General features: G+C 41.7%; 1 protein-coding gene across 1 annotated transcript in view; it reads left to right on the forward strand.

Moving 5' to 3' along the window:
* The window catches only part of Lrp2 (LDL receptor related protein 2), a 172,310-nt gene that overhangs the window by 33,497 nt on the left and 125,547 nt on the right, over positions 1-13,266 (forward strand). Inside the window, exon 4 of the mRNA XM_008837820.3 lies at positions 2,445-2,561. Coding sequence (XP_008836042.1) covers positions 2,445-2,561 — 117 coding nt within the window. The remainder of the gene's footprint in view (positions 1-2,444; positions 2,562-13,266) is intronic.

The following is a 13,266-nucleotide window of genomic DNA, read 5'->3' on the forward strand; positions in this document are numbered from 1 at the left end:
AAGTCTAGCTTGTCACTGATTGCACACATTGAGCTGATACTTTGTAAATGCTGAACAGGGCACCTATGCCGACACTCTCCTTCAGAGGCTGGGTCATACTGAAAATGTGAATGTACTATGGAATTAGACCCCTGAGGTTTGGAACCTGGTTAGATTCCCAGTCTTTAATTTAGATTACGCCACACTCAAGGGGGAAACAAAATATTGATTAGTAGGTACAGGTGGGGTCTTCAAATATGTGGTCATCAGTTCTATGAGTCCTTTTGCTTCTGAAGTCCGTGCTTGACTTAGACCTTCTATCCCTCTGCCCCAGTATTGAACACTCTGTGATGGAGTGTGGGTGGAGCTGGTAGGTTGAGGTACTGGAAGTGCTGGTTGTGGTTACTTCAGTAACTGCTTGGTTTAGCTGCCATAATTTGAGTTGTAGAAAGAAAGAAAACAGTAGGGATGAGTGATCCCCAGCACCTGCTGACTTCCTGTGACTCTTCTCAAGATAGTCCTGCCATTCTTGTTCCCCCTATGGGCTGATGAGACCCTAAATCTATGCTTAGGTCTCAGATCTTTTGCCTATACTTTAGTCTTATATTTTAAAGTAGATTTCTGTAAGTAGCAGGGAGATGTCATTGATTGGCATGAAAAGAAACCATAGTCCCCTTGGATCCTGTGCTAGATAAACTTGAAACTTATTCTTGAGGCTTTCCTTCATTGCTCATGTTTAAACAGCTCCTGCCTAATTTGTCTCAAACATTCTAACATTTATCACTTTCCACTGACGCCTCTACTCATTGCTAGCACTTCACAGCTGGGTGGGCTGTGCGTGAGGTGCTACTTAACAATGATGATGCAAAGATCCAAGTAAGCTGGATGGTCACACAAGCCTGCAAACTAAGCAGAGGCAGGAGGATTGCCACAAGTTTGAGGTCAGCTTGGGCTACATAGTAAATTCCAGCCACCATCAGGGAGACAGTGAAACCCTATTTAAAAAACAGTGAACAAGCCGGGTATGGTGGCGCATGCCTTTGATACCAGCACTTGGGAGGCAGAGGCAGGTGGATCTTGGTGAGTAAAGGCCTGCCTAGTTACATATGGAGTTCTAGGCCAGCTTGGGTTATAGGAAAACCCTGTTTCAAAAATATAAAACAAAACAAAACAAAACCCACAAAAAACCAGTGAACAAACAAAAAACAGTATCAACCAAATCCAAATGTTTTTCAAGCAGATACCTTTTCACTAAGTCAAAAAGTTCAACTTAAATAAATGTGCTCATCCAGCAAATATCCAATTAAAACCCTTTGCCATCTCACCATCCAGAGAACATTCTAACTCCATAATAGGTTTCCAGTAGCCTCCAGGAAGAAACTGAGCCTTATTTTTCCAAGTCTTTTCCTCACTATTCCTGTCTTGAAGTGCACCTGTGGTGCAGAAAGCTTGTAGTGCCTAGTCCTAGCTGTGCCTCTGTGGATGCTGCTGAACGCTCATTGTCAGTCCCTTCCATTTGCTCAGCTAACTGCTGCTCCCACGTGAATCAGTCTGAGAGAGAGACAGAGAGACAGAGAGAGAGAGAGAGAGAGAGAGAGAGAGAGAGAGATTCTCCAAGGTAATTGTCCCAATCCATTCTCTCCTATTTCAGAGGGAGGTGGGTATCTTTCTATGATGCCCCCCCTTTCCTCCCCCTTACTCTTCCTGCCCCATCTTTGACAAGGTCTCATATAGCCCAGGTTAGAATTGATCTCCCTATGTCACTGAGCTGGCCTTGAACTCCTGACCATCCTCTCTCAAGGTCTGGGATTACTGATGTGTACCATCACTGTGATGCCACTTGTGTGATTCCTGTGTCAATCATTATTTTCTAATTATTTCCTGCATCTTCCCCAGAAGACTATGAATCTTAGTCATCTTTTGATACAGGGATTTCCTTGTTTATGCAATGATTTTCACTGAGTGAGGTGTGCTTACCAATCTTTGGCTAATGCCCATATTTATTTTTTAATAAATACGTGGCTGAGTGTAATCTATATGTACGATGTGCATGTAGGTACCCTCTAAGAACAGAAGAGGGGGCACCAGGTCCCCTGGCACTGGAGTTATAGGAAGTTGTGAACTACCTGATGTGGGTGCTGGGAATGGGATCCTGGTCTTTTGCAAGAGTAGCAAGTACTCTTAACTGTTGTGCCATCTCTATAGCCGCCCCCCCCAGTGTCTTATTTTTAAATTTATCCTCTATGCCATATACTTTTTAAATGTATATTGTATTCAACACATGTTCATAATGTAATTGTCTGTACTTGATAACATCATGCCTTTGCTTTTGCATGGTGAACCGTGTGCTCAATATACACTCTGCTTGCTCTTTCTTTCTAGTATCGTCATTCATATTTGGTGAATATCATCAGGTTAGCCTGTGACTAGAAATATTTATAAATGAAGTGCTATCTTCTTCACAGCTGGGATAACATGCTCAAGTCAGCAGCTGACATGCTCCAATGGTCAGTGTGTTCCGAGGGAGTACAGGTGCGATCACGTCAGAGACTGCTCCGATGGAACTGACGAGACGGGCTGCCGTGAGTCTGCTTTAGTCTTTGCACTGTGCTTAGTTTCACTTTGGCATTGTATCAATTTGTTAGATTTGTTGATGGACAGAAATGCCTACAATACACCTCTTGTTGAAATGTCTTAGCAGATTCTTTTGTGGATTAGGAGTGATGTTCTGATAGGGGTCTATTTTTAACAAGACATTCTAAGTTTGTCCTGGCTTAGCACATCAAGTTTTTGTAGCTTGTGAAGTAAGAAACTTTTAACATTAACATAGAATCCCCAAAGCTCATTGAAAAAAACCAGACAAGCAAAAAAGCCCTACAACAACAACAAGAACAACAATAATCCCCCAAGAAATTAGGGAACTGTGTCATGCTGGTAGTTCATCAAATTCTGTCTGTAGTCTGACAAATAGTTTTCTCTTAAAGTCTATCATTTATATATGAATCCAGGCCCATTTTTGAGTTTTTAATATACAATTTACTGCTATTTCTTAGTGTGCTACTTCATTTCAAAGCTTTACCATGTTTATCATAAAGGCATTTCTATGCATTTGCTGTTGATTTTATGTTTCAAACTTCCAAGGAGTTGTTCTATTATTCTGTGTACTTTAGAAATTTTCGTAAAAAAGATCTCAATTGTTATGTCTGATTGATTCAAGATTTTAAGATTTAGGGCCCAGAAGATGGCTCAGAGAGTGGGAGGTGCTTGCTATTGTATGGGTGTGTGCCAAGGCATGCGAGTAGAGGTCAGAGGACAACTTGCAGGAGTCAGTTCTCTCCACCATGTGGGTTCCAGGGATCAAACCTGAATTTGTCAGGCTTGGCAGTGAGGGCCTTTACCCATTGAATCATCTCACCAGCCTTAGTAGGCATATTTTATAATTTTCCCAATTAAAAAAATTATTAGCATGAATTCATTGTAAAAAATGACAAATTTCCAGGGCTGGAGAGATGGCTCAGTGGTTGAGAGCACTGACTGCTCTTGCAGAGGTCCGGGGTTTGATTCCCAGCACCCACATGGTGGCTACGAACCGTCCTTAACTCCAGTTCCACGGGAATCCGAAGCCCTCTTCTGACCTCCGTGGCATTGCATGACACGGGTGCACTCACATACATGCAGGCACTCATACACATAAAATAAAAATAATAAATAAAATATTTTAAAAAATGACAAGTTTCCACAGATGTAGCCACAGCTGGCCTGGAACTTGCTATGTAGACCAGGCTGGCCTCAGTCTCACAGAGATCCACCTGCCTCTTCCTTTAGGTGCTGGGATTAAAGGCTTGCACTACCACTGCCCACTCTAGATTTATTTCTTTGTGTGTGTCAGTGGGAGTATATTTTCACGTATATGTGGGTGAGGCCAGAAATGGATGTCAGCTGTCCTGCTATCATTTTCTGCTTATTCCTTTGAAATAGGGTCTCTCCTTGAATCTGGGACTTATGTTGGTAACCAGCAAGCCCCAGTGCCCAGACAGCAATCCCTCTGTCTCTGCCCCTCAGAGCTGGGGTCTTTATAGGCATGCTTAGGATGCCTGACTTGTTAAGTGGGTGATGGGATACAAACTCTGCTCACTCCTTTCTCTTTTTGAGAGAGAGGGTCTCTCTGTAGCCCCAGCTGGCCTGGATCTAGCTATGTAGACCAGGCAGACCTTGATTTCATAGAGATCTGGGATTAAAAGTATGTGCCACCATGCCCAAGCCGCTGGGTACATCTCTCCAGTCTTTTTTTTGAGGGGGGGGGAGGGACAGTTAAGTAGTCCAGGATGGCTTTGAACTTCTGATCTTCCTTCTTCTACCTCCCAAGTGCTAAGATCCTAGGTGCTAGTATCCACCATGCCTGACTTGAAAAGAACATTTTCTGTAATGTTTTCTAAATTCCCAGTATGGTGGCATGTGCAGGGAGGGCACTAACACACTTTGATCATGGTGAGAAAATTGCTTCTATTCTTCAAGTTTCTGAGTCTGGTGATTGCTCTCCATGAAGGAGAAAGACCTGCCTTCTGCAAGAAGCACCAGGGACTTGTGCCACTGCCCCACAGGCTATGTCTTTATCCCTTATTTACAAATGTGTACAAATGGGAACTTTATCCCGAACGCATTGGACTGAAGGGAATGTTGCTTGGAGAAAATAAAAGGCAGCTGAGACAGACTTTGGAGTGTTTCCATCTGAGCACCATTCAGCCAAGTCTAGTGTCACTGGTGACTAGTACAACTGCTTCACAGCTTTGCCAGTGGACCTTCCAGAGAAAACCTGGCAGAATGCTAGCAAGTGAGAAGCTGCAGTAGAAGAGAGGGGAAGAGAGGGAAGGGAGGGGCTGACTGAGCCTTGGGAAGTGTCAGGGAGGAATTTTATTTAACAGTCTTTAAATTGCACTTATTTATTTGTGTGTGTGTGTGTGTGTGTGTTTGTGTGTGTGTGTGTGTGTGTGTGTGTGTATTGTATGTGGGCATGTATCCACAGCACTTGTATGGAGATCAGCTCTTTGAACTCAGGTCGAGAGGCTTGTTGACAAGTGTGTTTACCTGTTGAGTCATCTCACCAGCTCATAATTTTTAAAATAAGAATTTTCTTTCACCACGAGTGAAATAAAGATCCCAATGGAAAGAGATCTATATTTATAGATCACTATTTCTGGAATGATACAAACTCTTCTGCCCACATGAAAGCCTTAAGATAAATCTCACTTTTTTTTCTTTTGTCTTTTTGAGACAGGGTCTCCCTGTAGCCTGCCTCTCCCTCCCAAGTGCTGGGATTAAAGGCGTGTGCCACATCTGGCCAGCATAGAACATTCCAGGCTGGTCTCACACCAGTGGTCCCCCTGGCTCCACCTTCCAAGTGCTAGAGTCTAACATATACCACCAGGCCCAACTTCAGAATAGTTTACAATAGCAACGAATGTTTATAAGATATATTGCCTTGAAGTTTGTTTAGCTAGTTTGTATTCTAAAAATGTATCATTTAAGGCTTATGTAAAAGCAATATGAATTGTACAGCAACCTTATTTCTTGGTCATATCAACCATCTGTAATTTCATAGGTATCTCATTTTGCCTATATCTCCTTTTTTCCTCTCTATTGCTTTGATGTAACCCTCAGAATCATATAATTTCATTTGAACACCCAAATCACACTGTCATTATCACATCTAAAAATTAAATTAACTAGCTATGGTTAGTTTTTTAAATTCCTCAATTATGTTGCTATTATTTTTACAGATTATTAATCACCAATCAAATAAAATCTTTATGTTGGAGTTGGTGGGTACATCTCTAAAAGCTTTTTATTTGTAGAATTTCCTTTTTCTATTTTTATTCTTTACCCCTTGCAATTTATTTGGTAAAGAAAAGCAGGTAATTTGTCCTGGAAATTCCTGGTCTAGATTTTTTTCATTGCATCCTTTACCATATTCTTCTTTCTCCCTGATCTCCTGGAAATTAGCTAGATCTCACACTCAGGTTGTCAACTTTGGCACTAATTACATTTGGGAGACGAGCATTCCTTATTGTGCGGGGTTGTCCTGTGCACACCCTCACTGTGACAACCTAAAATGTCAAACATTGAATGTCCTGGAGCAAAATAACTCTCTTACTGCTCCAGTTGAAAATGACTAATCTACAGACTAAACAGGTATATGGACTTTTTGGAAAGGGCTGTTCCATCTACATGATAATGCTTTGCATTTAAGAATGTATATTTTATGCCAGGCGTGGTGGCGCACGCCTTTGATCTCAGCAGAGCAGAGGCAGGCAGATCTCTGTGAGTTCAAGGCCAGCCTGGTCTACATAGTGAGTTACAGGACAGCTGGGGCTACAGGTAGACCCTGTCTCAAAATGACCAAAAAAAAAAAAAATGTATATTTCTGTGAGGAAGTACTCCAGGCCAGGCTGTCTCTACCTCTGTAATGTTAATGGCCAGTAATAATCATTGCTGAGATCCAACTTAGTCAGTGGTGCTTAGCTATTTTAAATAGCACTTAGACATACAGCAACTGTTAGTTGCTTTGGTGTGCCTATATGATCAATGGTTGAGACATGACCAGAAATCAAGACACTCTACTCTCCTTTTTCTGTGGTCATCTTGCCCAAGATGAGCTTAGTATTCTAAGCCTATGATTATGAATTTTCTCAGAAACCAGATTGTATCAAATGGATGTTGATCCATTAGGCACTAGAAATCACCCACCAATAAATAGTAATGGGTGTTTGAAAAGCTCCAGAGAATTAATTTTTCCAGTAATTGAAAGGATCAAGAAGCTTGGCCCTGCCAGGGAGACCAGACCCCTAGGCTATGATCCTGACCCTTTCAAGCCTCTAAATCCAAGGCATCACACTCCATCCAGAACACCTTGTGTCCATACCAGGAATTCCTTTCCAGAATAAAGAATGGTGTGCAAGAGCCTTCTTGGGGGTGGGGGTGGGGTGGGGGAAGGAAGGATGGATAAGATGTTAAGGAAGGAGAGGGTATTAAGGTTCCAAGAAAAGGATTATCTTTGAAGTGAAAGTGAGAGCTAGGCATGGTGATGCATGTCTGTAATCTCAGGATTTGGGAAGCTGAGGCAGGAGGATTTGTGCTGCATAGTAGACCTGTCTCACCCTTGTTTCAATATAAATTTGGTATGATATGAGACATTCTTAATGCATCTGGCCTTTTTGCATGCTGTTTTTTCATATGCCTAAGGTAATTTTGGTTACTTGTAGTATTTTTGTCTTATTAAAAGCTTTGAAATAGGTTAATTCGCCCCTAATTTACTCTACTGCTCCATCTCATCATCTGTAAAATGACACCCGATATTTAACAGCTTGTTCAGGCTTCTTTTTTTTGTTGTTGTTAAAGGAACAGATTCAAAACTTCAGTCCATTTTACTTCTAATGGGATTAGCATCAAGGAAAAACCACTCATGCAGAGTCTTAGATAAACATCAGAACAATGCAGCAATTATGGGTCATTCATATAATGTAGCAAAGTGACTTTCAGTTGTTCAAAAGTAGTAGTCTTTTCTTCAGCGAAGTAAAAAGATTATTTTGTTTTATTGAGTACCATATGAGAATGATTTTGGTGTGAGTAAAACTAGCGCTAATTATTGTAGTTTGCAGCCTTCTCTTTTGTTACTTAGGAATGCTAAAGAAAGGGTAAAATCCCTGTTACAATGGGGGCTTTCTTGCTGGTAATCAGCAGTATTTGGTCTGCCTGTAACTGGGGCTGCTTTGTCCCTGGTTTTATTTCTATTGACTTTCTGTTCTTTAGAATTTAAACATTTTTCTTTATATGTCTAACTGTAGAAACTCCAACTGGGGTCACAGTTGGGAGGGAGTAATGAAGACTAAAGTCACTCCAGACTGTGAGGGTGGAGAACAGGTTGTTCTTCCGTCTCAGTTCACAATTAGGCTGCTCAGTGAGCCTTGCTCAAGTGACCCTGGTGCACGTATTACGGTGTGGTTTTACCAGTTTAGGAGTCCTGAAACTTGAGGAAAATGAGGAAAAAAAAATCTCTTCTTTAGTCTCCATCATAAAAATTTTATAGTTTCCATCATTAAAATATCACACTTAGCTGTTGCTCAATTTCTCTACTCTCTTTAAAAAAAGCTGCATAAATTTGTCCTTAATGATTCTTTCCATTGATCCTTCCTTCCTTCCTTCCCCCCTTCCCCCCTTCCCTCCTTCCCTCCTTTCCTTCCTCCCTTCCTTCCTCCCTCCCTCCCTCCCTTCCTTCCTTCCTTCCTTCCTTCCTTCCTCCCTTCCTTCCTCCCTTCTTACTTCAGCCTCCCAAGGGCTGGATTACTGGCATACCACCATGCCTGGCTTCTTCACTTCTTCCTTGAATCCACTGAAAGCTGTCCTTCACTTTCACCAACTGTTCTTCTCAATGTCCCCAGTCTTTTCCTTCTCTCTCTCCCTCTCCCCCTCCCTCCCTCCCTCCCTCTTTTTCTCTCTCCCTTTCTTTCTTCTTTCTTTCTTTCTTTCTTTCTTTCTTTCTTTCTTTCTTTCTTTCTTTCTCTTTCTTCCTTTCTCCCTCCTTCCTTCCTTCCTTCCTTCCTTCCTTCCTTCCTTCTTCTTTCTCTCTCTCTCTTTCTCTCTCTCTTTCTTTCTTTCTTTCTTCTTTCTTTCTTTCTTTCTTTCTTTCTTTCTTTCTTTCTTTCTTTTTGTTTTTGAGACAGTCTAGGCTAGTCTGAAATTTACCAAGTAACCTAGGTTGGCATCCAACTTGCAGCTATCCTCCTGAGTGGTGGGATTTGAATGTTTACTGTTCCCATCCCATTCATGATCGTACCTCTGTAATTTTTCTCTTCTTCCTATTATACACTCTACTGTGGTTAAGAACATGAGTTATGGAGCAGAGTGCTTGAATCTGTATTCTGACTCTCCAGTTTATCAAATGTGACCGTTTTCAAATTCCTCAACCTCTGATACCTCAGCTCTTCATCCATAAAATGGAAATAGTCACTGCTCACACCATGGGATTGTAAAGATGGAATATATATATATATATATATATATATATCATTATATATTATATATATTACTTTGCATGTTTCTAGCCCTAGTTTCCCATATATATTGTTGTTGATGATGATGATTGATGTATTTCATTCTATGGGTAGAATTCCTGACTACATATTAGTGGTCAAACTAGCAATGTGTGTGTGTGTGGGAGGGGTGGCATTGCTGGAGAGATGGTTCAGTGGTTAAGAGCACTGACTGTTTTTTGCAGAGAATCTGAGCTTGGTTCCCAGCACCCACATGACAGCTAACAATCATCTTTAACTCCAGTTCCAGGGAATCTGACTTCCTTTTCTGGCTGCTGGGGCTTTGTACAATGTGGATGCACTTACATACATGCAGACAAAACACTCATACATATAAAATCAAAATAAATAAAAATTTAAAAACTAGCAATTTTTTCCCCCTTGGAAAATCATTACATTGAGCAGATTATCCTGTTTAAGAGTCAGAGCACAAAATGTTAAGAAAGGATGACTCTAGGTTCTTGGAGTTCCCAGTATCTGGGCTGCACTCTGTGTCAGTAGCTTCTTATTTATTTGCTTTGCAATCTTTGGTTTGTTTTTCTTTTCTTTCTTTCCTTTTTTTTTTCTGTAGATTTATTTTATTTTTAATTATGTGTCTGTGCATGTGCACATGAGTGCGGGTGCCCAGAGGCCAGAGCTGAAGTTACAGGTGGTTGTGAACCACTCAGCATGGGTACTGGGAATTGAACTCTGGAAGATGAGTACGTGCTCTTAGCTGCTGCACCATCTCTCCAGTTCTTGGGTTTCTTTCTTACGTGTTAAAGATGCCTTCTATAATCAATTTGCCTTCTTTTCTATGGTCTCTCTGACCATTTTGCCAAATGGTGAGAACAGAATGCTCTTTTTTAAATTCTTTAAAAAAATTTGTATTTTTATTTTATGTGTATGAGTGTTATGCCTACATGTATATAAAGTGCACTTCTGTGGAGGACAGAAGAGGGTATCAGGTACTCTGGAACTGGAGTTAGGGATGGTTGTTAGCAGCCATGTAGGTGCTGGGATTCAAACACAGGTCTTCTGCAAAGGCCGTCATTGCTTTTAACTGCTGAGCCATCTCTCCAGCCCATAGAATGCTCCTATAGTATCCATGACATGATAATGAATGGTGCCAGAGCTGCATCTTATCTGCTGTGAATGATTTCCGTTCTCAGAGGTTCAGGTCCTCTACTCCATCCTGATATCTTCCTCCTTGATTATTGTGTTGTTTTTATTTTACATAGGGTCTCCCTATGTAGTCCTGACTGGCCTGGAACTCACTATATAGACCAGGCTGGCTTCAAACTGGCATAGATCTCCCTGTCTCCTGAGTGCTGGGATTAAAGACATGCACCACCGTGCCAGGTTCTCCTTGATTATGTAAACAGAACTATAGCATAAAAGCTTCATGCTCTAAACCAAATCATTAATAGAGAAAACTATGGAAAACTCTTTAAGCACCAATCTTGTATGTATATTTTGAGGCAGATGTCAATTTGTGGGGACGGAATCACTCCATTTGGAACAGGAAGAAAAGGAAGAAGCAGGGCATGGAAACGTGTTCTGACATTTTTGTCTTAGATAACTTTTAAGGGTCTGGGGCCTTAGTTAATGGGCACTTGTCAATCTTTCCCTTAAACAAGACTCAGAAGTTTCTTTGCTGGCGATGGGTGGAAGGTAGGGGGTGTTCCTCTCACATTGTACTTTCTCTGTGCTTACATTTCTGCTGGATGGGGTTGCTGTATGGTTAAAAAAATCAAGCTTAGTTGCAGGTTTGCTAAACAAAGAAGGGTGCTAAGCATCTCCCACTGAGAAGTTCAGTGGATCGCGACTTCTTGTCCGTGACCCCCCCCCCCGCCCGCGCGCTTTACCTTAGCTCTTTAATGTCTTTTGCAAGGGAAGTGGGATGTATTTCTTTCTTTGCTCAGTGAGCAGTTTGGACCTGCTTCCTCTGTGTGGCTATTCAAAGGGGGAAAACTGCTTGGAAGCACATTTCAAATCCTTTCAGGATTCAGTAGCGTCACAGTGCTCTGGGCAGTTTTCCCTACGGGTGTACACCCATCTCTAAGTTATCTGCGCACAGAAAAAACCAGAAGGTGTTCGGGGGTTGGAGTGGGGGCTATTCTCTGCTGTTTGAAAGCGATTCATTATCAGCGTGGATGGAGAAAAGAAAGCTGTGTGCTCCTTCTTCTGAGTACTGACCTCTGGCCATCCTGATACCTCCCTGATGACATCAAGCTGGCCTTGTTTGCTGTGGGGAAAGAGCCTTGTCAGGAGATTTCCAGTCAAGTCAGTGGATGCTGATTTAGCTCTTCTTCATTAAGTTTTATGGTTGGAGGAAACAAGAGCCTTGCCCAACACATTGATCCCAGATCTTCATAGCCATAACATTTACTTTAAATGTGGTAGCCACAGTCCAAAGCCAAATCAATTTCTCTCCTGACAGGTAGCTTATCTGTGGCAGAGAGCTGGGTTTTCTTAAGATTTTTTTTTTTTCCTCTCTCTACTTGATGCTGCTCTTAAAGGTTGACTCCTGGAACTATCTTGCACATGGTGCTGGGGGCAGGGGAGATGGGGGAAGGGAAACGAATGCAGCCCTCACCTGGCCTTTTGTGTCTCTGGAAGTCAGAATCAAAGGCACTTTGGCAAAGCAAACCATTTCAAGAATGAAAAGAAAGCAATTGTCCTAAGTACTAACTCGGTTTTGGACTATTACAAAATAAAGAGCAGAATAAATGTAAAATTGTAGTAATCTATTTAAAATGTTTCTTTTTTCTTTTTTTTTTTTTTGCCTTGGAGTTTGATCTTATTAATTTGTTACTCAGAAGTAGAAACTCCCAGAGAGAGAACAGAGTGACACCTGGCAACCTGTCCCTGTTTTTTCTTTGTTCTTCATTCCCTTGGCAGAAGTCAGCATGTTCTGCAGCCTCTTCCCTATTTTTTTGAGCACTGTTTTTCAGGGCAATATGCTGGCATGAGTGCTGGACATGGGGAGTGACCACACGCTGAGTCTTGGTTACTTTGGCCTTAGCTTTCTTATCTGACAAAGTATTGGCAACTGCACCTTCTTTAGAGAGATTACATAGTCTGTAGCTTCTTTTAGACGCCACTTGTTGAGGCACAGCAGTAATAGTCAGCCCTGGAATGTCCTTTCCTCTGTGCCCCAGTAACCAAGTTGGGAACACACAGGTGTTTGCATCCCATGATGAACAGACTTGCCCTTCTCTTCTTTTTTCCTTGGACTGTACCGGGAATGCCCCTTACAGAGCCACAGGTACACATGGCTGTGGTGGAGCCACCTGCTGTGCTGGGAAGTCTTTGTTCCTACCACTGATTTAGACTCCACACCCTTTCAGTCTTGACTCTGCATCTCTTGGGGCTACAGATGTCCCATAAAAAGTATGAAAGTTGTGCTCATCATTCACTTTAGAGTTTCCAGCAGCCAGTGTCTGGGAGAATTCAGTTTCTTCTTGAGGCAACTGAGGTGCATGGGAAAGAGCCTTCCATTGAAACCAGGTGATTTGAGTGGCAACTTAGATATGGAAGGACACTTACTGGTCTGATTTTTGAATTTCCGAAGATGGGAAGATTTAGGCTTATTCCTTTAACATACAAAACTGGGAAAAGATGAGTTGAAAGATCATTTTGCTTAAAGTGTGAGTTGTTAATGTTGGGACAAGGTTAATGCAGTTTGCAAGGATTCTGTTCATAGTTTCTGTTTCAAAAGATCTTGGGACCATCCAAACAATTATCTGGAATGTCTTTATATGCCTGTAAAACCTCAAATTGGGTTCTTCAATGCAATTTTAGCTTCAAGGCAGGACTCTGCTCTCTCACTTTGAAATCTTCACTAAGACTCACCTTTTTTGGTTAAAAAGAAACCTGAAGACAATCTGAGAATCACTGGGAAAACAATCCTCAATGACAAAGATAATTAGACCAAGGAAGAAACATATCTGTGTGAAGGAAGGTACTGAAAGATATAAAAAGCAAACATTTAGCTGGAAGTCATGGCACGTGCCTGTAATCCCAACAATGGGGAGGCTAAAGCAGGAGGATCACCAGTTTCAGGCTAGCCTGGGCTACATAGTGAGTTTCAGGTTAACCTGTGCTACAGAGCAAGACTCTGCCATAAAATTCACAAAATGAAACAAGCAAACACCAAAGTGGATAGTTAAAATATTTAAAAAGCTGCTTAAGATCCTCCTCCTCCTCCTCCTCCTCC

Source organism: Nannospalax galili, unplaced genomic scaffold (assembly GCF_000622305.1).
Source record: "Nannospalax galili isolate Female #2095 unplaced genomic scaffold, S.galili_v1.0 scaffold1398, whole genome shotgun sequence".
In the NCBI taxonomy this organism is placed as follows: Eukaryota; Metazoa; Chordata; class Mammalia; order Rodentia; family Spalacidae; genus Nannospalax; species Nannospalax galili.